Here is a 22,211-nt window from a genome sequence, read left to right on the forward strand (position 1 = left end):
ATAGTACTGTGACGTATAACTTACACCAATGAAATGCTTGGAACCTTTGCATCTCTTCTGATGGCACCATTGTTTTGGTAAAAAGAAGCAGAATAAACTATGCTTGTTATTTAATATTAAATGTATTATATCTCTATGTGAAATGTGAAATGACATCGTTGCTTTGTAAGTGTAGAGGTACTTTATTTGGTACTCGAAGCTTTAAGTATGAACAAACTGCAAGTAGCTACAGACAGAGAGGAGAGGAATGGGAGGCAAAGTAATAAAAGGTTCTGACAGTGATAAATCACCACTGCCTGACTAAAACGTGCAGATTACCTGCAGAATATGACGGATCTCAGCAGCAACTATGAGACTGATACAGAAGTAAACTCGAGCCAAAATTAACATGCATGTAAAAATCCAATAACTTTCTTCAGATAAGTGCCACAGAGTTACATTATTACACCCTTTTGTCTACAGACTACATCTTCACTGCGTCTGGTGGGAACAAAAGCATATTTCTCCCACTCTACTTTGTGCATTAAGTCCAATTTTAAGAACTTAACATTAGCATGCATTAGTGACTTGTCAATCACAAAGCACCTTCAATCATACATCATTTTACTGTCTGTTGTGTAATTGGGCCATACTTTACTTACCAGAGTTCGTCGAGATTAAGGGAGCAGTGGAATCATTTTCTTTGGGTTTTCTCTACAACCACAGAAGTTCCTGTTGGCCACTGGAGCTGATGCAGGTAAAAGACACTTTTACATAGACTTCATTTTTTAAAATGAGAAGCATGCTTTTTCTTTATATAAAGACTATGGCTGTGCTCTGACCTTGTCAGGAATTCTGTTACCACTGAAGTTTGCCTTCAAGTAAGAAAAAATCTTGACTTCACAATGAGCCGCAGTGGTATATTAGATGTCTCAGAATACCGTCTGTTACATTGTTTACAGACAAGTTTTTCTGTGGGACTGAAAACAAGCCTTCACTGATTGATGATGGCTCTCTTACAGCCAGAGCAGATCTTTACTGAGTTACGTTAGAGTACCTGTTTCATATTTAAATCAGAAATGCAGGGTAACTGTCTTTTTTGAATGTTGAAGTTTAATCAGTTATGGGAAACATGTAATAAGAAATAAGCAATCTATATGTTGGTCAACTATTAGTGAGGTATTTCAGTATAATTTTGAAAAAATTAGCTATTTTGAATACAGATGCAGATTGTCGGGGACAAAAAAAGCCACTGTGAATGGATCCAAAATCAGATCCTGATGGAAATGAACTGAATAGGACCTGGACCTGATCTGAGTCTTTTTAACCCTGTCCCACTGTGCAAGTGTGACCAGTAACTTTACAGCTTTGCTTTTATGCTCAGCTTTCTCCTCACTACAACAGATCAGTACAGTATTTACATGACTGTGGACACCATCCCAGTCCAGCTGTCAATCTCATGTTCCATTCAAGCCATACTAATAAACGCCACTTGAACTTCTCCACCTGGGGCAGTAACATCCCTAATCCGGAGTCGCACCCACCCTTTTCTGAAAATCAAATAGGTCCCAGAATAGAACCCTGTGAGACGCCTTTAGTTAGCTCAGGAGAAGATGTCGATCCTCCATGTAATCACTTCTGGAAGACAGACTTTGTTTTTCATCATGACGGTGATCCTAAACACACTGCCGGTGGAGTGAAAGACACACAACTGAACACCATCACTCATGCACTGCCCTAATCATTGTGTAAGTGTGGGATCATCTCGACAGAGAACAGAAAACAAGACAGCTCCAAAGAACTGTTCTTCAAGAAGCCTGGAGAACTGTTCCTGCTTAAAGAAATCACCAGAAAGCTTGCTCAAGACAGTTCCGGCTTTTGATGTATATTTGCAGATGTTTTAGAGTACTGCATCTATTTCTCTAGTAAAGTATGAAGGTGACTCGAAGCTTTTGCACTGTACTGTACATGTGTTGGATATGAAGTCATAGCCATTGTTCTAATATTCTCCGGGGAAGTGTAATGTCCTATGAAATGAGGAAACTGTGTGTGTGTGCGTGTGTGTTTGTGTGTGTGTTTGTAAGGCAGAGTAGGGGGTGGGGGGCTGGGAAAGGGGCGTGGAATAAACCAACATCACAGGCTAATGCAGCTTCCCATCATGCCATTTAATCTCCCTTTTTGGTCTGTTTGACCGTCGCCCGGTTTGCCTTCATCCGTCCTGTCAAACCGACTGGATCTGCTGTCTGTGTCCGCCAGCGGGATGAAACCGACATAGTGATAACGGAGCATCCCCCCCGCGTCCTCCTGTCCACGAGCGGAGCTTTGCTCCCACTTTCCTACCGACGGAGATATGAGACATCCACTGCTCGATGCAGCCCTGACATTGTGGCTATTTGTAGAGGTGAGGTGTCCTCCGGTGTTACTGTGGTATTAATAGAGCTGTGACGGACAGGCGCGGGTTCTGGGTGACGCCGCTGGCTGTACCTTTATAAGGCTTTCGCTCGTGCCTTGTTGTGCCGGGGCTGACTGTGATGTAGTTCCGATACAGACAGATCAGACCTGCCCGGCTCAGTGAGAAAGGACCTCCGCTGTACGTGCGGCACTCTTTGTCAACTTCATGAACGTCACAGCGAGAGACGCTCGAATATCTGTAAAAGCTCAACGTTAAGCTGGGATATGGCAACAAAATCAGAAATGTGGAGAAATGCGAAGCTGGTGGGATTGTGTTCGTGCAGAATAAAAGAGTGTGGAACAGTAATATGGCTTTTACCCCCACATCGGATTGTTTGAGTGGGTGAGCTACCTGTGATTCTGCCATCCTTTGTCTTTGTGCTCAGACCCCATAACTCCTCAGTAGGTTACTGGGCCTGTAGGACACACGGCAGCAGTCTGAATCAGTGTGCACGCAGTCATATTTCTTTTTGTGGTGTTGGTCTTTTCCTCTGATGTACCCTTCTGCACTTGTTGGGGATATAATCATTTAAAAAGAGGTGAAAACGAGCTCCAGTTTAATTTTACAGCCTCTAAATGTAGCTCACTCTTTCTATCAGCCGTGCACTGCTGACACTCCTGTCTATTCATGTAATATTAACCCTCATCATTACTATTTTATTTCATTCAGCAGATGTAGTGAGCACACATTCATTTTGAATTCAAGCAGGCTGCCTAGAAGGAGTCAAGCCCTCAGACCTTGTGCTGCTCCTGCAGTGTCCGCTTTGAGGACGGGTCCTGACAGCTTAGATATTTAGTGTCACTTATAACAGCGTTGACTCACAGAAAGCACGCTTTAGACCCTGGGACATGCTTCCTCAGGGGGGAATAATAATCCTACAAACAGTGGTGCTGTTTAGTTTTCTTCACTTATGTACAAAGTGATAGCAGAGCTGTAACATTTTGGTTTTTACGAAATCCCTGAAAATGGAAACAAGCAAGCTAACTTCCTGCTGATTTCTAATTCAATAAAACGTCTTTTTCATGGATGCACGCATCATTAAGAAGAAGAAATTGGGCTGTTTTTAGCTCCCAGTGATGCCAGTGTTTGATTGACATTGGGAACCGGAAATGGCAGCATTGGGAAACATTTATAAAATAAATATTAGGCAGCAGTAAGCTATATTAAGTACTGTTTAGTGGGTTTGAAGCACTGTTTTGCAACAGAAGCAGCAACTAATGAATCCTGTTATCTTATCGGCTTTCTGTTAGATGAAAGCAGATTAGGAGGAGTCACCGTTTCACTGTTTGCTGGGCCTGAAAACACTAGTAAAACACAGACTCACACAGTGTGAGACTCACACTTTGACACTGTGTAAATTCACCTGAAGAGATATTAAAATGTCCTTAAAGCGGAAACGAATTCATTCTCTCATCATGGCCTGTGGGGCCTCACTCATGTGCTCTCTGTTGGATGGTAGCTCCTGATATATGCACACCAGATGACAACAGTTAAACAAGGCTCTGCTTCAGGGCTTTTTTCTCTTTTTTGCATGATCAGTGCTTGTAGGGGGTTTAAACTTTCTGTATGAGCTATGAAGCCTGCAATAAATTATATTTACCATTATCAGGGACTGTTGATTAACATTATAGTGGTGCTTTGGCAGTCAAACCAGTTCTAACTGGTTCTTTATTATGACATTTTAATTTTTTTTACTTTAATAGAAAGGCCAGAGTGAAGGGTACGATGTACAGAATATGTTCCAGGGCAGACTCAAACCCAGTGAAGTGAATTATAGCAGTGCAAGTACCAAACTGATTTTAATGTGCCTTTTACTGACTATATCAAGATTAACAAATAGTCAGATTAAAGCTGATTAGTGGACCCATCAGAGGCTTGTTCAAGCAAATTAACTGCTCAGTTTTCCTGTCTAGTTGCCATATATTGCCTTAAGTTTCCAAGAGGACATTACTTACTGACAATGGAAAACATGTCTTCAGAAATGTGATTGAAGCAATCGTCAAATCATGGCTACACTTAAAATTTCTAGAGAGGCATTGCATAGTACTCTAAAACACTTTGTGGGAACTGGACCTGTTGTATTCTTGACACCAAACGTGAGGACACCATCCAACAACACAATGGGCTATGTGACATTTCCTCCATCTCTGAGCTGACTCCATCATGGGCAGAGACCCCATTCTTCCTAAACATGCTCCATCTTCTGGTTTGCATATTTGTGGAGAAAGATTCATTATTTCAGTGCATGCCCTTTCATGGAAGTACTTGAAGTCTGGCAAAGCTCAAATTTCTGACTTTACAGTAAGCTCTTTCTATGTAAATGAATTACACTAATTGCCAGTTTAGAATCACTAATGAATTTAGTTTAGAAACCAAGACAGGAAGAGAAGCCTCAGTGTACACACAGGCAGGCCTCAGCTAACCAAGTGATCCAGCCCGAGAACCCTCTGAAGTGAGTGTTCCAGCCTCTACACCGTGGTGTCAGTGTAGCACAAAGGTTAAGTTGGCATTAAAACGGCAGCAAACCAAACGCTGAGTTAATTAATTAAAAACACAGAGCTTCTCAAAGTCCTATGACTGAGGTTTTCAATAATATCACATGCAGTACTATGCATGACAGACAACTGAAACATTGGAGTCAATTTGATAGTGGCCTCAGGGTAAATATAAAGAGGTTGGTATTTTGTATGGTTCATCTGGTTTAAAATGTTTGGCATGATACTCAGAGGCAATAGAGCAATAAAATAGAAGCTACAGTTTGTCTTTGAGGCTAATTGATAAGTGCTGTTGTCTCCTTAAATGCTAACAGGGTGGGGTTTGGGGGCATATTCTTAAATCTGAAAGCTCACTTTGAATGTTGTTTTCTCTATTAAAATTAATATATTATGGGTTTCCAGTAATATTACACATTTGTTTTATTTGTTGTCTCGAGTCTGGGTTTTCTCATCAGGTTGGTAGTTACTGACTGTGTAACGTGGAAGTTTCTGTGTGTTCATCTGCCACCCTTTGATTGATATTGCTGTGATTTGCTTGCAGTAGAATAATCTGTCCACAGTTCTTCAAATTATTATTACTGTAACTGTGGTGCCATCAGGTAAACAGCTGGTTAGATACAGCACCTTCTTCACACACCTGGAATCTGTCGATGCAGCAAAAACATCCCTGAGACTATCAGCTTTTTAAGAACTACAGCAGCAGGGTAATAATAAGTAAGCAAAAGCCTGGTCATCACTTTTTTTCTTTTCATACTCCTGTAGTTAAGCTCAGTATTACCTAACGGATTGAAAACTTCTTGCTTTGAGTTGAGTTTGTTTTGTGGATTTCTGGGAAAACCTCGAGCTCCAAATAGACTATATTAGTCTATGTAGAGTATTTGGACCGTAGAAGTTTCCTCATGTTGCCCTTGTAAACCATCAACAATATTGCAAGTCATACAAATAATTGTAGAAACTAACATACTGTAATTTCTTGCCAAACTCAAAAGTTTATGGATGCAAAAATTCTCCATATTCCCATTATGGCTCATAGCTTAACTTCTTTGGCCATGTGTTTACTCATACCTCAGTTTTATTTGGTGGGGCGACATAAGCATCGTCTTTAACAAAAAACTGACAATTCTGCTCGTGTCTCCATATCTCTGCCTATCCTGGAGCATCTCTACACCATCTAGTTTTTCAATTAATAGGCAAATTTCCAAGTTTGTTTTAGAAAGAGACCACGTGTTGATCAGAAAAGGATTTATCTGTGGCTATAATAACAATATGAAGGCACTGCCACTCAGTTGTGTGACACATGGTAATTTCACCTTTCTTCTATATTCAGGAAATGCTTAGAAACTAATTGTGACCTCTATTGTTGTATGATGTTCAGATTTGAGTGGGCTTCACGGCCTTTATTGACATAAACATAAAGAAGAAGTTAAACAGGTGTTAGGTATGAGCAGTTGTTGGAATTTGGGAACAACCAAATGGGTGGTACCAGGTTCTGCAAATATCAACTTTGAACTGGCACAGTTAAGGAAACACCCGTGGGGTCAATACTGTTGATTGATGTAATAGGACTGCAACCAGATCCTAGACTTAGCGTTCTGATTGTTGCTAGTTGTTCACAATAAACTGACAAAGATAAGTACTTCAACCCCAGGTTTGCTAACCTGGCACTTTTAGGCACACTTTAATAGTAGTTAGTTGGAGCCCCCTTTTTGTCTTTAGAATTGGCTTCATAGCATAGATTTAAAAAGATTCCTCAGAGATTTTACTTTATATGACATGATAGCATCACTCAGTTGCTCCAAATTTGTTGACATGTTGAGTTTCATGTTGGTTGGGTGCATTGGATTAGGGAACAGTTCAACTGGTGTACCTAATAAAGTGGTTAGTGAGTGTAGAAATGATGGCTCCTTATAGTTTTGGGTATATGATGGAGATGGGTGCAAAGAGCTTAGTACAGACTAAAACAGTAAAAGTCCTCAAGTGTGTCATGCGGTGAATGATATGTGGACCCCAATGTGAAGTGGCGCTGGAAAAGGTGAAGTTTGAAATGTTCTTTTTCTACATTTCACATGGAAACCATCTCAGCTTTAATCTTCCTGGTTCCCTGACTTCATCGGACTTCAGTATCTCGTGTCCTTGTGGAGTTTTCTGCTTTCCCATGTGCTCTGAATAAATGCTTTGGATGGCTGACAAGCTTGACTTAGTATCCTGTGTATATACAGGAAAAGTTGTGCAGAGTAATATAGAAATTTAGGTTTATCAAAACCTAGTAAAAGGTCTGGTTCCACAAAGAAGCCTGGGTCTGGACCATGACCGAGGACATAGAGGATTAGAAGAGATGGAACAAAATATTAGATTTAATTAAATAGTTGAAAAACTGAAGACAAGTATGACTATTGCAACAACATTCATAAGCTCTCTGTGGCTATTTTCATATCAGTACTGGAAGAAAGTTTTTCTTGCTTTATGTCTAATCAGGAAATTTTTGCAACACAGTCCGAGTGAGCAAAATTCAAATGAGATTGATGGCTCTGTGTTGGAGCAAAGTGGTGTTCTCGGATGTCCGACTGTTGCAGAGCTCTTCCCTTCCTGATCATCCCGAACACTTTCGCTGCTTCTAAAAGCTTTCAGTGCAGCATACAACCATTTGAACTATTCATCCTTCCCGGCGTCCTCAATCCAAAAGCCATCTGAGCTGCTTTTAAAGCAAGAAAACACATCCTCTGGTTGCGTAATGGTCATTTTTGTCCTGTGGGAGCACAGAGGGACTCTTTTCTCCACTGTCAGCTTTTCCAACCAGCTCTAATTAGAGAAAGACAATGAACAGAGCTGGATTGTATTCATGGCTGGCAGAGGGTTGAAGACAGGATGAGAATTAGGTCCAAATACAAGTGAATAGATGGTAACAAAGTTAAAAATTGTGAAATTGCGCATTTCCTTTTCCAGCAATATCTTAAATACACTTTCAGATTGATAATGTCATAAATTGTACTGTAGTTTTCTCCTGTTTCTTCCATTGTACAGGATATAACAGTGGAATAGTTCTGTTATTTCACACTCATATCCCTCATGCCAGAGGTGACTGACATTGCTTACTGAGTCATAAAGGCTTATGTTGTCTAGATGAATGTGAGATAAGAGACAGTTTTATTTATATGACACCAAATCACAACAACAATTGCATCAAGGCACTTTGTATTGTAAGGTAATAACCATACAATGATACAGAGAATACAGAAAAAACAACAATCATCCTATGAGCAAGCATTTTGGCGACAGTGGGAAGGAAAAAATCCCTTTTAACAGGTCCGACCGATCTCAGCCATACGGCACGTTGCCACCCGCCCCTCCCAGTGAGCCAAGCTGGCGCCCGTGTTTCAGGTTTTTAGTCACAGTGAAAATGTCTCTGCATCTTTCATCCACAATGTGTATACACAGAGTGACTTTCTTAAGCTGTTTTTGAGAAGCAGTTTCCTGGACTCTATTTGAGGTTTTCTTTGGAAGGGATATGCAAAGGCTAAAGATATTTTTAAAACCCTCCGAGGCTCTCTCTTTCCAATACAATTTAAAATGGTTTTATTCTCATGGGAAGAGCAGGAAATGAGTCCATGAACACACTGGATCTTTTCTAGGGGTAAGAAGTTTTACCCTAGCATGAGAGTGGAATATTCCACGAGTAAAGCACCAGTCAGTGTATACTAGAACCCATTTTACTTTGCAGTAAATGGAGTTCATCATAAATCATTTTATTACCTTTTGATTTTTTATGTTACTAAGCCCTCATTTGTCAGCTATTGGCTGGAATGTCCCAGCTACAAACTTCTTTGTACTGCTCAGGCAACATTAATTACCCCCCTGCTCGACACCACACATAATACACTCCCGATCAAAGGTTTAAGACCATTTGAAAAATTGAGAACCCAGCAAGAGCTGCTGCTGCTAACTGAGCTTCATTTTGTGAGTTGGAAAGAGTTGCAAGTTTTTAATCATCACCTTTTTCTCTTTTACAGTGTGTAGAGGCGAAAAAGTACTGCTGGTATTTCGAAGGTGGATACCCCATCTACTTCATGTAAGTTTTTAAACCAATGAGCTCAACCCTTGGATGTCCACTGTGGTCACTGACCATCCTTTTCATGTGTAAACGTTTTGTAGGTCTGAGATGTTTGTAAAAGAATGAGATGAAAACATGTTAGTAGATTAAATGTGTTACCCTAAAATGAGTTTCTCATGCATTACTGTTTTTATATAATAAAAAATGAAAATGACTTTGGGAGAATATTTGACAATTAGGACTTCAAAACTAAAACTCCACTTTTACATCACAAGTCATGGCGTGCATGGAGAAGCATGAGGCAGAGGCGTGGCATGTGGTGACTAGTTCTTGCTGATGTCCTAAAAACTGTGGAAATCCAAGCGATTTGACTGTTCAGCAGAGAAGCAGTAACGGCTGCAGTGGCTGTGCATGCAGCCCGAGCACCTCGCTGCAGCTTTGCAATCATTTATTACCTGGGCTGTTCACTCCATTAATTTCTGTTCATCGAATGCTATCTTATTATGTTTAATGATGTACTGTCATCGTTTAACAGCCACTAATTTCTATACAGTGGGATTAATTGTAAATGAACTGCCTCTCTCAGACCGGCTCTGGCCTACAGATTTGATCCTGATGTTATGTTTCCTGTTCGCACCTCTTAAATCTTTGTGGAAACTGTAATATCCCTCAAACCTTAACAGAATGATAACTGAAGTGTCAACAATAATAATAATAATTTTTATATGTGATGGAATCAGTATTTTTGTAAGTAGTGATGCAAAAACCCTTTTTTAGGTAAAATGTTTTGTGCCAATGCATAGAGAGTATAAATATTATGCTACCTACACACAAGGAGTGTGACAGAAACTGGCATCAACTTTATCTGGTGTGATGCAAACACTGCTCGCTGCATGCTTTGCAGCACCTGCGGACATTGATTAGCCTCCCAGCTCTAGCGCTGAAATGCTAGAAGGGCTAGGAATGGGAGAGCCCAGCATGAGAAGTCATGCTGATTTGTCCATAGTCATCTATCGCACACACATGCACACACACGCACTGCAGACAACTTTTTTTTTCCAGCTGCATTAATTCCAGTTTCCTGCTGCACTTCTCAGACTGGTCAACCACAGTTGGCCTCTGTCCTGACTGTTCCCAGGCTGCTGGGTTGTCAGTTAAAGGGAAACTTCTTTAAATTTTGTTTACCAAGCAGAAAGTGTGATTAATGCAAAAATACACCTGTGTGTATTGCAAATTATGGTGGAAATGTCAGGGAACTGTAGCGAGACTCTCTGTACTGCAATAAAAAAAGTATGTTACTGTACATACAGACTAATGTAATTTACTGTGTGTGGCAGGACAGTTTTTCCTCAGCTCTGTAGTACACTGAGGTAAAAACAGTGTTTAACTGTCTTGCAGTTGAACAACTAAAATATCTGGCACAGATGTTTTTTCTCTGGAGTTATATGGAGTTTCTCTGATGTCCTAATTACTGGAGACAATAAGCTCAAAAACACACAAGTTCAACACAAAACCATTACAATAAAAAGGAAGACATTCCATCCATCATCAACTTCCTTCTGTACTTGCAGAGCTTTTACCCTTGAAAGCAACTGCTTGGCTTCTAAGTCTGAATAAATAATTGATTTCAAAGAGGTGAAATCTGTCTGTAAGAGGAGACTTTTCTTTTTTGCTGATGGGCTCCACCAGTGTCAGACTGAAAACTATGGACTCACTCACCTGTTGAGAAGAAAGAATGTGAGCTGGCTAAATCGTATTTATCTTATAACTCGAGTTGTTGTTCATGACGCCAAAATATGTATCGGAGCGATCTCTTCTTCCTGTTAAAAGGAAGATTTTCCTTCCCACTGTCACCAAGTTCTTGCTCATAGGAGGTCCTTGGATTGTTGGGGCATTCTCTGTATTATTGTAAGGTCTTTACCTAACGGTTGAGGCAACTGTTGTTGTAATCTGTTGCTATATAAAAAAAATTGACTGGAAGTTAATAATAAGTTAAGAATGATATTTCCATCTGTAGTAATTTATATTTGGTGGCATGGTTCTACACTCTACCGAGGCCGTAAATGAAATGTAGAGTTCTTCTTCTCACCCTTCCATGGAAAGCCAGAGTCTGGGAGAGCTGCAGTAAAATCCTGGAACAGATGACAGCAGATATATATCTGAGGTCAGATACAGCAAGAAAGAAAGAGGTGGGTTGCAAAGCAGCTCGCAGGTGCAGAAAAGAAGGAATAGGATAATGTTCTTAAAACGTTAACAATAATTCACCACTCCCAAGTAGCTAAACAGTAAAACAATAACAGAGGCTAACTGCTCCATGCTGTTGCTGACTCATTGCCGTGTGACTTGCTGCAGATGCCGTTCCTACGAGGACTGCTGTGGGACTCGCTGCTGTGTGAGAGCCCTGTCCATCCAAAGACTATGGTACTTCTGGTGAGTTACTGTGTGTTGGGTTTACTATGTGTGCACAGCTGTGAAAACGAGCAAAGACCAAACAAACAAATAACACAATCATAAACTTGTGCACATTTTTACCATTTTGTTTTGCAGGTGTAGCTACATTAAAGAGCTTTACCCTGTGGTTACACTGAATGTGCAGCATATGTGGACTGAGCTTTCTTTCAGTGGTGACTTCTGGCGCACACATTCGACATAGGGCTGACTGAATTACAGGCAAAACAAGAGGCTGTAATTTGTTTTTAGCATCATTTTGTGTCCTCTGCTTTTATTGAGCACAGTGGGTAGAACTTCACACTGGGTTTGTGTCATTTACAGACTACAGTAGACTGTGTAGTTATTTAATTATCAAGCAAAATTCAGCAGGTACTCATCACTGTTAGAGTAATTTCTTCTACACTGGTAAAAAAAAAGTCTGTTTTTAACTTTTGCACATATAAACACCACTTATGTGTACAAATATACTGCATGCTGGTCTCATTCAGCAACCATTTCAGTGGCTATTCTGTTAGCATAATGTTGCAGCAACTGCTTTGCAAAGATGTGTTTAGCTCCAAGGTTTTTGAAAATGAGAAAAGATCAAAGGTCTCGCTACAAACTTTTTAGGAGAAAGAAATCATTTTTTAAATAAAAGTTAAAAATAGCTTCCCATTCTGAAATTTGACTTCTTAACATCCGCCTGATTGCTGGCGAGCTGTTTAGACTTCCATCTATTAACTCTACCCCTAAGTGATTGGTGGATGCTAAGAGACTTAACTAGATGTTTTTCCAGTGGCTAAAAAAATCTGGCTATTATAAAACAGCTCTTAGTTCATAGGATCAGTTTCCTCAGTTTTACTGACAAATTTATGGTGTTTTCTTATTAAATACAACATGATAATTGTTTACATTATGACCCCCTTAATGTCCACAGTGATAATAGTTACAGTTCCTAAATTCATGGCTCGAAAGGACCTAACACACAAGATGCCAAAATGCTGTTCTGGTTCAACAAACTTTTATTCATGAAAGTGTGATTACTTATAAAGAACGAACATAAGTAACAGAGTTGGGAGGCCCAGCAACAACAAAGCAAACAGAAAAAGGACCAGCCGCACTTTCTGTATTACTCTGTCGGGTGTGGAGAGTCCACTTTGAGGATCTCCTTAATCCCACTTCCATACCTTCTGTAATGGAAGCAGAGACTGGGGATGAGGGGGATGACTTGCCTGTCACTGGGGGTGAGGTCACTAATGTAGTTAAAAACTGCTTGGTGGCAGACACCCCGGGGTGGGGGAGGTGGTTCTCCCTTAGTCCCTTGAGGCTTTGGGTGTTGTGGCTTTATTTTGGCTGACAAGTCTCAGCACCTCTGGTTTGGCAGACTGAGGTGGTGCCCCCCCTTATTAGAAGGGGGGATGGAAGGTGTGCTCTATCTATAGGGGGAGTCGCACTTCTCAGCCTCTCTGGTCTGTGCCAGGATACAGGAGAGGAGAGTCCATGAGTTAATTGAACGTAGGAGTCAGGAGGACTGGACCAGCTCAAGGATATTTGAGGGTGTTTTCCTAACCAGTCTGCCTGTGTTTTGTGTTCCTAGTGCCTCTATGATTTTGGACCTTTAGTGGTTATATAAATATTCTGTCTCCTAGCCTCCGAATATCTATTTGCTAGTGTCTCTATTGTTTTTTTTTTCATTATAGATTTCTGTTAGTGAAGTTATTGTTTCCTTTGTATTTTGGAGTTATTTTGTATCCTTGCATCAGCCTTTATTTGTCTCCTGTTTAATCTTGTCTGCCTGTGGGAGTCTGTGAGTCTGCTCGTGGGTCCTAATCGCCACCATCAGCTAAATCACGACAGTAAACAACTCGATGTCCCCCCCGGATGAGCTGCAAGAGGTGGGTGGGGTGAAGGGAGTCTGGGTTTGTCTACTCAGACTCCAGCCTCCAACCCGAATCAGCAGAAAGTGAATAAATGGAATGATGACCGACAACATATTCATAACATCAGAGATGTCTTTTAGAAACAGCAAATGTAGCTTTCATGCTTAATAACATTTTTTGGTAGCAAAGTCATGTCAGTGTTGACATGCTAGCTGGATAGTTTGCCACATAACGTCATCATTCTGATTTTAGCCGGAACTCCTGTAGTTACAGTGATATGTTTTGTTTTCTTCTCAGGGTGCTGCTGATGATGGGAGTGTTGTTCTGCTGTGGTGCAGGCTTCTTCATTCGCAGAAGGATGTACCCGTCTCCTTTGAGAGACGAGCCAGCCTTCAATGTCTCCTTCACTAGGCACCCTGTTACCACACCAGGTACAGTAGGCTGTGACAGGTGCACAGACAAGAGTGACAAACTAAGATGCAGTAAAACTTCATATTAAATAAAAAGAAAAATTAAAACAGTGTGAGATTTGTGTTTACCATGGAAAACCGTTGAGTTGAACAGTGTAAGAAAGTGAAGTCAGAAGAAGAAGACATGGTTGCATCAAACGTACTCCAAAGTACAAGGCCCACGTTTTGAGGACCAGCACACTTAACTCAAACATTCTGCACATGTTTCTTTTATTAAAGTTTGGCAGCCGTGTGGCTCTGTTTATGAACGTGGTGGTGTGACTAACATGTACTTATGCTAACATGTAACTGTATTACTCTATGAGCTCTAAAGGCCATCGTAGATAAAAGCCATCTGGACTGCCGAAGTATGCTTTATAGTCCGATATGAGGGAAGTGGATATGACAGGCACCCTAAGAACTGAATGTTTGCATAAGAGACAAACAGGCACAAACATGGTTTCCTTTTTAAAAGCTATTCAGGCAGACATCACACAGTATGTTATTATTATTATTGTCATTATTAATAAAATAATAATAACAAGATATAGAGAAATTCATTTGTATGTGGAATATTTTAAAAATCAACAAAGTAAAGTAGAAATAAAATGTTAACACTGATGTGCTGCACAGTGGAGGAACGTTTCTGATATCTGTCCTTATCTTGTCCAGAATCACTCTGTTAGAAAACGTGCCGTGGGTGGTCAAGCTTGTCCAAGCTAACAGTTTTGCCCTCCTCACCACCGTTTACAGCGAATCATCCTTCCTGATTAGTTCATTCAGTCTCTGGGTGCTGCCAGCTGTGATGCTAGACACAACAGACTGATAGAAAATCTCCAACATTTTACTGCACATGTTGAAGTACCTCAGCTTCCTTAGCAAAGAGAGTCTGCTGATCTCCTTCTTGTATGCAGTCTGCGCTGGTCTTCCAGTGAGCGTCCAGGTACTTGTACTCACTCCTTCACCACATCGGCATGGTGTTCAAGGATGGATGCTTGCTGGCTTGCTGGATGCATGCTAGCTGGTCTCTTACGCATCTCTTTGAAGCATCTTTTTGGTCTCCTTTACATCGAAAGAAGATCAATCCGGGACCAGGTCGAGGGGGCAACAGCCTAAGCAGAGAAGCCCAGACCTCCCTCTCCCCAGCCACCTCCTCCAGCTTGTCCGGGGGAATACCAAGGCATTCCCAGGCCAGCTGAGAGATATAATCTCTCCAGCGTGTCCTGGATCTGCTCCGGGGCCTCCTCCCGGTGGCACATGCCCAGAACACCTCACCTAGGAGGCGCCCTGGAGGCATCCTTGTCAGATGCCCAAATCACCTTAACTGGCCCCTTTTGATGTGGAGGTGCAGCGGCTTTACTCTGAGCCCTCCCGGATGGCCGAACTCCTCACCCTATCTCTAAGAGATCATGCTGTGATCGAAAGGAGATTTCTCCTGGAACACTTCATGAAATCACTTTGGTCCATCAAATCCAACCACTGCAGAAACAAACCCTGGCGTGTCCCATTTATGTCCCCTAAACTTTTCTAAGTCTGTTCATTATGCTCAACATTATGTCCATTATGTAGTTCAGACATGAGACTTTGGTTGAGAGCAGAGCAGCTGTTAAAACTCTTGTCATAATTTTACATACATCCATGTATGGATCCATGTCCCTTATGGACAGGATTTCTAGGTGCAGCCCAGTGGCGGAGGGCTTTCGCTTTGGTGGCCTCAGAATCTCATCTCTGATTTTTGCAGATGATGTGGTTCTGTTGGCTTCATCGGGTGAGGGCCTCCAGCTCGCACTGGAACGGTTCGCAGCCGAGTGTGAAGCAGCAGGACTGAGGATCAGCACCTCCAAATCTGAGGCCATGGTTCTCAGCCGGAAAAGGGTTGAGTGCCCACTCCGGGTCGGGGATGAGTTCCTGCCCCAAGTGGAGGAGTTCAAGTATCTCGGGGTCCTGTTCGCGAGTGATGGGAGAAGGGAGCCGGAGATCGACAGACGGATTGGGGCTGCAGCTGCAGTGATGTGGACGCTGCACCGGTCCGTCGTGGTGAAGAGGGAGCTGAGTGTAAAAGCGAAGCTCTCAATTTACCGGTCGATCTATGTCCCTACCCTCACCTATGGCCACGAGCTGTGGGTAGTGACCGAAAGAACGAGATCGCGGATACAAGCGGCAGAAATGAGCTTCCTCCGAAGGGTGGCTGGCCCCTCCCTTAGAGATAGGGTGAGAAGTTCGGCCATCCGGGAGGGGCTCAGAGTAGAGCCGCTGCTGCTCCACATCGAAAGGAGCCAGCTGAGGTGGTTCGGGCATCTGACAAGGATGCCCCCTGGGCGCCTCCTGGGTGAGGTGTTCCAGGCATGTCCCACCGGGAGGAGGCCCCGGGGCAGACCCAGGACACGCTGGAGAGATTATATCTCTCGGCTGGCCTGGGAACGCCTTGGTATTCCCCCGGATAAGCTGGAGGAGGTGGCTGGGGAGAGGGAGGTCTGGGCCTCTTTGCTTAGGCTGCTGCCCCCGCGACCCGGCCCCGGACAAAGCGGATGAAGATGGATGGATGGATGGATGGAAATTTACTTTGTGTCAGTCAACCAAGCAGAAACTTAAGTGGAACATTCCAATAATAGCACAGCGTCAAACTCTCTGAAAAGGTGACCCGGAGGAGGACGTTTTTACTCGTTTTTCTCTCTGATGAACTCCAAAGTAAAGTCAGCATCTCAGCCTGCTTGTTCTAATCTTCTCTGACACCCTGTTTGTTTAAGGCTTTGGGTTGAAGGCAGAAAGATAAATAAGGAATCAGTGATGTAACTGTGGTAGTGAAAAACGATCGATGGAGAGGATTTCTGCTCAGTGAGTAATAAAGTGGTATTCAGAGGTACTGGCAGTCTATCCTTACTGATTATCAGAGAGTTTTAGGAATAACAATAACACTGAAGATTTTTACTATAAACATGAGACCAGTTTATGTACTTGTACCTGTTATATTTTAGTTTTGATTTTTAACAAATTTTCAAGAATTTCAAAAAAAAAAAAAAGTCACTTTCTTACCATGATTATGGGGCATGGATAGATGCACTGTGTTCTTTGATGGCTGAGCTCTACTGTTTATAGTAAATGTGAAAAAGGTTTTGAATATTTAACATATGAATACCAGAATGAAATCGCTCATGTGAATGCTGTCGTAACAGCCTATTTTTAAACTTGAGATTTTAAAGGAAAAGCATTTGAATCATTTCTTTTCTTTTTTCCTGCAGTTTCCCAGCAGCCAGGGAGCATGCAGGGCTTCGGGGTGAATGGATTGGCAGGAGGTGACCCAGGGGTTACCATGACACACCCGCCGTACCCGCCACAGCCTGGCTCCACCCACATGATGATGGGTTCCTATCCGCCACCTCCGTCGTACTGCAACCATCCTCCACCATCCTACGAACAAATATTTAAAAACAGCGACAAGAAGTGATGTCTGCAAGGACTCGAGGATGAAACGAAATAAGGGAATGTGGCACTGAGGCTGAATCATCAGGATGTTTAGACACACAGGGACACGTGCCAGTGGACAGCGGTTTTTTGATGTAAAAACTGGAAGACACACACTCTCCTCCCATGTGGAAAAGACTGAAAAAGCACAGTAACCAGTCACTCATTCACCATTTCCTTTCTAGCTCACACTACACACAAACACATTCATCTGAGGCCTCCTTTTTCTGAATCCACATGTATGTACCAGCTTTCTGAACTGACGATAAGTGAGGATGGACGGAGTAAGTCGGAGGTTTCATTCAGTATCTCGCTCAGAAAAAGAAACTGCCATGTGCATTCAACATTTTGATTTTTAAAGGTTCTTCTTCTATTAGGAAAACTGAAAATACTGACAGCGAGCTCCATAATTATAAAAAGGTCAGTTAGAAAATGCCTTCTGTAGCCAGCATTTTAGTGCAACAGCTCTTTACATAACGATGAGATCACGATCCATTTTATGTTACAGATGTTTTTCCCAGTCATGTAAAGACATAACGAGCAGGCAGTGGCTCATTTTCCTGAAAGCAGTGACAGTTTCGCCTCAACACAATTTATATTGTCACTCTTTTCATCAGCGTCAGATTTTGATTCTTAGTGCGAGGACAAACGAGAGGGCGTGTCACTTCTCTGAGTTTCACTGAGATGAGCTCTTTGGGTACATGTGTGTGCCTGAGAGGCAGCACATGTGTAAGAACAGGAACACCTACTGTTGTTTTGGGAGCAGTGTTTGGTACTCATTCAAAAAAGTCATGCATCACATCATTTGTCATGCTACTCGCTACATTAATTTTGCATTACTCACCAACATGGCCTGTAGTACACCATTAAGTTAACATATATACCTTTATACCTATATATATACCTTAGCCCGCAGTCCCACTGACACAAGAACACACAAGGTGTTTTTTTGTTGTGTCTGACTGCTCGTCTGTGCTTTTGTCGAAGTCAAAAGTCAAGCTTGGTTGGGGTCAGTATGCGTTCAGTTTTACATCATTCTGGGTTCTGTTGTTTTGACTACATTTATTGGCCTTTCTTTGTCAGGTAATTAAAACAGTTACATCCCAGTTTAAAGTAAAAGTACTGTGTGTGTCTGTGGGACAGCAGTGATATGTCTTTTCCATCCTCGTAAAATTCAGTCTAGCCTGATTTCTTACAGACTGTCAGGTTGTCAGACAACACAAAGGCAGATTTAACAGTGTATCAGTGAAAGCAGAAAAACTTATTCAGAAGACACAGCAGCACACCAGAACACTAACATAACCACTGCAACAACATATGCCAGTTCAGAACTGCTGAATGCAGGATGTGGATGGTAGCATTTTCCATGGCTGTGTGACGGATGGTGCAGCGTCGGAGATGCAGCAGCGATGCTCTTCTATCCTCTGTCAGACCTGCTGAGTCACTGTGTGTGCAGAGCACAGGCACATCTAGGAAACCATCACTTGCATTCATCTTATTTGAGGATGTTAATGGTCCATATACTCTGCAAATGTGACCTTCCTCTATTTAACAAGCTTTTTGCTACGATGCTCATTTTTCCATAACATTGCTGCAACATGCATCAATCCTTAGTTTGCACATTTTTATTAAAACCCCTAAAATTAGAGCTGCAGATTTATAAAATACATGGACCTAAATTATTATTTAGCAATTCTTGATTATTTATGCGCAGTAAAATTTGATTTGATGCTTGTTCAAATGATTTATTCTTGCACAACCTCTGGTACCTGATGATGAAGATAAATGGAATTATGTATTATTGATGCTGTGGTTTTAATTTATTTACTGGCTCAGTGTGTTTGCATGAGAGTGGCGGGCAGATCTCAGGCTGTCTCTGAGTGTTAAATAGTTAAATGCTGCCGAATGTCCATCAGTCCTACATGTTGAAGCATGCATGCCCTGCTAGTGTTATATTTTTTTAATCAGGCAGGGGATCTGGACACTGTGTTTTATCTGGTTATTTCACACTGAGTGATGTTCCTTTAAAGGTTGTATGTGACAGTAAGTGCACGCTAAAATGGGACGTTAGCAGTATTGGGGCACAGTGTACAGGAACCATGCAACATTATATGCTGTAGAATGCATCGAGCTAAAACCACGATGGTCAGTAAACCTCAGAGCCAGCAGCAGCACAATCTGCACACAAAGAACATAAAACAAGTGATGCTCTAAGTAGTGTTTTGAACACTGGGACATGCTCATTAGTTCACATGAACCTGTCTGTGAGCATAATATGGTTTGCCCATCAGTGTCAGCACTGAGCAGGGCACCACGATTTGATCTACAATATTATCTGTCCAAAGTCATGTTCAGTGTAACACACAGTGTCACAGCACTAATTCATGATTTGTGATGACATCAAAGACATATTGTACATTTACAAGGATAAGAACCTTTCCTTATTGCCTTTTGTCAAACCATTCACTGTTCGGTATGCTAATGATATTCCAGACTCACTGTATACATATTCTGACACATACTCTGAGTAATTATGGCTGAATATAACGAAAATTTGGAAAAGGTGATTCCCCCCCCCCCCCCCCCCCTTTTTGGTATTGTAGGTACTCTCAGCAGAGTATGTACTGAGGCTGTAGCTCATTCACTGCTGAAGAAGCAGGAAACCCACAAGCACAGCAAAAACTGCAGTAATCTACTTTAGGTTGTTTCAGGTAGCGACACACATTTGATTTGGTGGGCCCCAAACAGTTTTGTGTATTTTCTCCCAGGATCAAACTTTTGCTTGACAGACAGATGCGTAAACCACTTTGACATGGAGCCACTATAACTGGTTATAGTGGAACTAGAATTCTGAAAAAAGTCAGAATTCTGTCCTCAAACTCGAAATTCTGAGTTTAAACTCAGTATTCAGAATTCTGAGTGTTAAGTCAGAATTCTGAAAAAAGTCAGAATTCTACGAGTTAGAGTTGTTCGTGGAATTTTTAAGAGGGAAGACATTTCACAAACTGACTTGTTGCGCTGGCATCCCATTGCAGTACAATGCTTGAATTCGGGAGCTCTTTAGATCAACCTGTTCTTTCACCTGAATTCAAACATTAACAGGTGTGGCCTATTTTTGACCAGGTACTGAATCTAGTGTTTAAGCGATTCAGCTTCTCAAAATTATGATAGTTGCTACAAAATCTGAAAGTTCATGCATGTGGAATTACAAATAAAGCGAGGAGAGGCACAGATCCACAGGACTTGCTTGCTTTAATGTAAAATTGTCCTTAAAGATATAATAAATATCAATCGATGACGATAAGTGATGTGTGGCCCACCAGGTGAAAAATATGACATGAAACTAAAGTGAATCACTGTGATTTTACTGTGTTTATTGTCATGCTACACTCTCACTTTTACAATGTGGATCCTTTGTTATTTGTGATGACTGATAAAAATTGTAGTGTGGGATCTTTCTTTAGCTTCTGAAGGGGGGCAGGTCTGAGAACAAAATTACTGCAGTACAGTAAGTACTCGTAGCTGCTGATATTTTGTCCCCCTCCTAGATAATCATACCAGCATAAGGTAGCAAGGTTTGATCCCTAGACAGGCGTTACCAGTCCTTGCTGTTTATGAAATTGGTCAAAAATCTGCACATAAAGACATTTTTAAACATGGTTAACCAGCAACTCATCACTTGAATAAAGCATTGTATGTTTGTGCGAAATTAGAAACCGTGTGTGTGTAATCTGACTTGAGATCAACATTTCATCGATATTGTATTTCAACCATTGGTGGTGCTTTTAAAAGAACTGAATTATGCTTTTAAGATAAGTTATATTTATAATTTCGCACCATGCGTTTCGATCACACAGAACAATGTGATACCCTCTGGGTTGACAGCAGACATGAAACAATTGTACAGCTGAATAGCAGAGCCCAAACTGCCATTGGATTTATGTTTGCACAACATACACGACGACAACATCGTGAATACTGTTTCATGAGATTTCTGAGAGCTGTCACACTGTTAACCTCTGCAATGTGCACACACACACTTGTGTGAAGTTAGAGGCCATGTGTGATTCTGGGAGTGTTGGGCTCCCACAGGTAACCAGGAGCAGGTTTTAGATTGACTCTGGGTTGTTTCTGGTGTCGAGCAGTTGGGCTGGGAATAGGGAGCACAATATTAGAAAGGTATTCAGTTCAATCATCTCAAACTATGCAATAGATACTGAAATAGGTGAAGCATTTTGATCCTGCTTTTCTCCTCCCACATTTACCTCTTTTTCATCTGCTTTCAGACGTACATTGTACATTGTGAAATATGTAAATAAAGGTCACTTCTAATGAGATGGTATACTGACCTGTTTCTTTGAATCTTTCTTGTTATATACCACAGTGACATCGCTGAAGGTGATGACTCCAATAACAGAATATATACAGTTATGTGCAAAATAATAGCAGTGTGTTAAAGCAACAGATGTTACTAATAGCACCTATTTCCATATATACTGTTAAATAATCCAATTCTTTGATCTTTGGGCTAAAGGATGAGCAACACTCGGTGTATAAATGCTCAATCAACAATTACTTTCATTCATACAATTCTTATTATTCCATACAAACACTTTTGAGCATTAACCATCTGGAGGGGAAATGAGCACGGTGTCCGCCTGATCTCAACGTGTCTGACCGTTTCTCACATTCTTATAGCTTCAGCCCCCCTCCAAACTAAGCATCCACATGCTTTCTCTATTATGGCGCCTAAGTGACGGCCTTCTCCTGATGAGATGGGGCAGAAAACCTCTACGGTATGTTCTGTTCTCTTTGTAATCAGAAAAATAAGGCCATGATTCTCTGAAAACAGTATTTCTTATAACTCAGCAGTATCATGCATCATAAAACAATATCATTCATTCACCATAAACCAGCAGTCTAATATAATACAAATCAGTCTAATAAATCTAATAGTTATCACCTCTTCAGTAAAATAATGGGAACTAAAACTACATAATAATTTCACAATCTTTA

The 22,211-nt window shown here is 41.4% G+C and overlaps 1 protein-coding gene across 1 annotated transcript; it reads left to right on the forward strand.

The window, feature by feature from the left end:
* The first annotated feature begins 2,109 nt into the window (after window positions 1–2,109).
* vopp1b (VOPP1 WW domain binding protein b) lies at window positions 2,110–21,530 on the forward strand. The gene is made up of 5 exons (XM_026179886.2): window positions 2,110–2,380; window positions 8,934–8,992; window positions 11,327–11,404; window positions 13,582–13,715; window positions 16,973–21,530. The coding sequence occupies exons 1-5, from the start codon at window positions 2,330–2,332 to the stop codon at window positions 17,176–17,178; spliced, it is 528 nt and encodes a 175-aa protein (XP_026035671.1). The 5' UTR covers window positions 2,110–2,329; the 3' UTR covers window positions 17,179–21,530.
* Window positions 21,531–22,211: the final 681 nt, after the last annotated feature.

The sequence above is a fragment of the Astatotilapia calliptera genome, chromosome 9, assembly GCF_964374335.1.
Source record: "Astatotilapia calliptera chromosome 9, fAstCal68.1, whole genome shotgun sequence".
In the NCBI taxonomy this organism is placed as follows: Eukaryota; Metazoa; Chordata; class Actinopteri; order Cichliformes; family Cichlidae; genus Astatotilapia; species Astatotilapia calliptera.

What these genes read in the sequence shown, in the direction of transcription:
- vopp1b (XM_026179886.2), top strand. Translation starts at nt 2,330, where the DNA reads ATGAGACATCCACTGCTCGATGCAGCCCTGACATTGTGGCTATTTGTA. An exon ending in CATTGTGGCTATTTGTAGAG is followed by an intron (nt 2,381 to 8,933) that starts GTGAGGTGTCCT and finishes TCTCTTTTACAG; the next exon opens with TGTGTAGAGGCGAAAAAGTA. An exon ending in CAAAGACTATGGTACTTCTG is followed by an intron (nt 11,405 to 13,581) that starts GTGAGTTACTGT and finishes TTTTCTTCTCAG; the next exon opens with GGTGCTGCTGATGATGGGAG.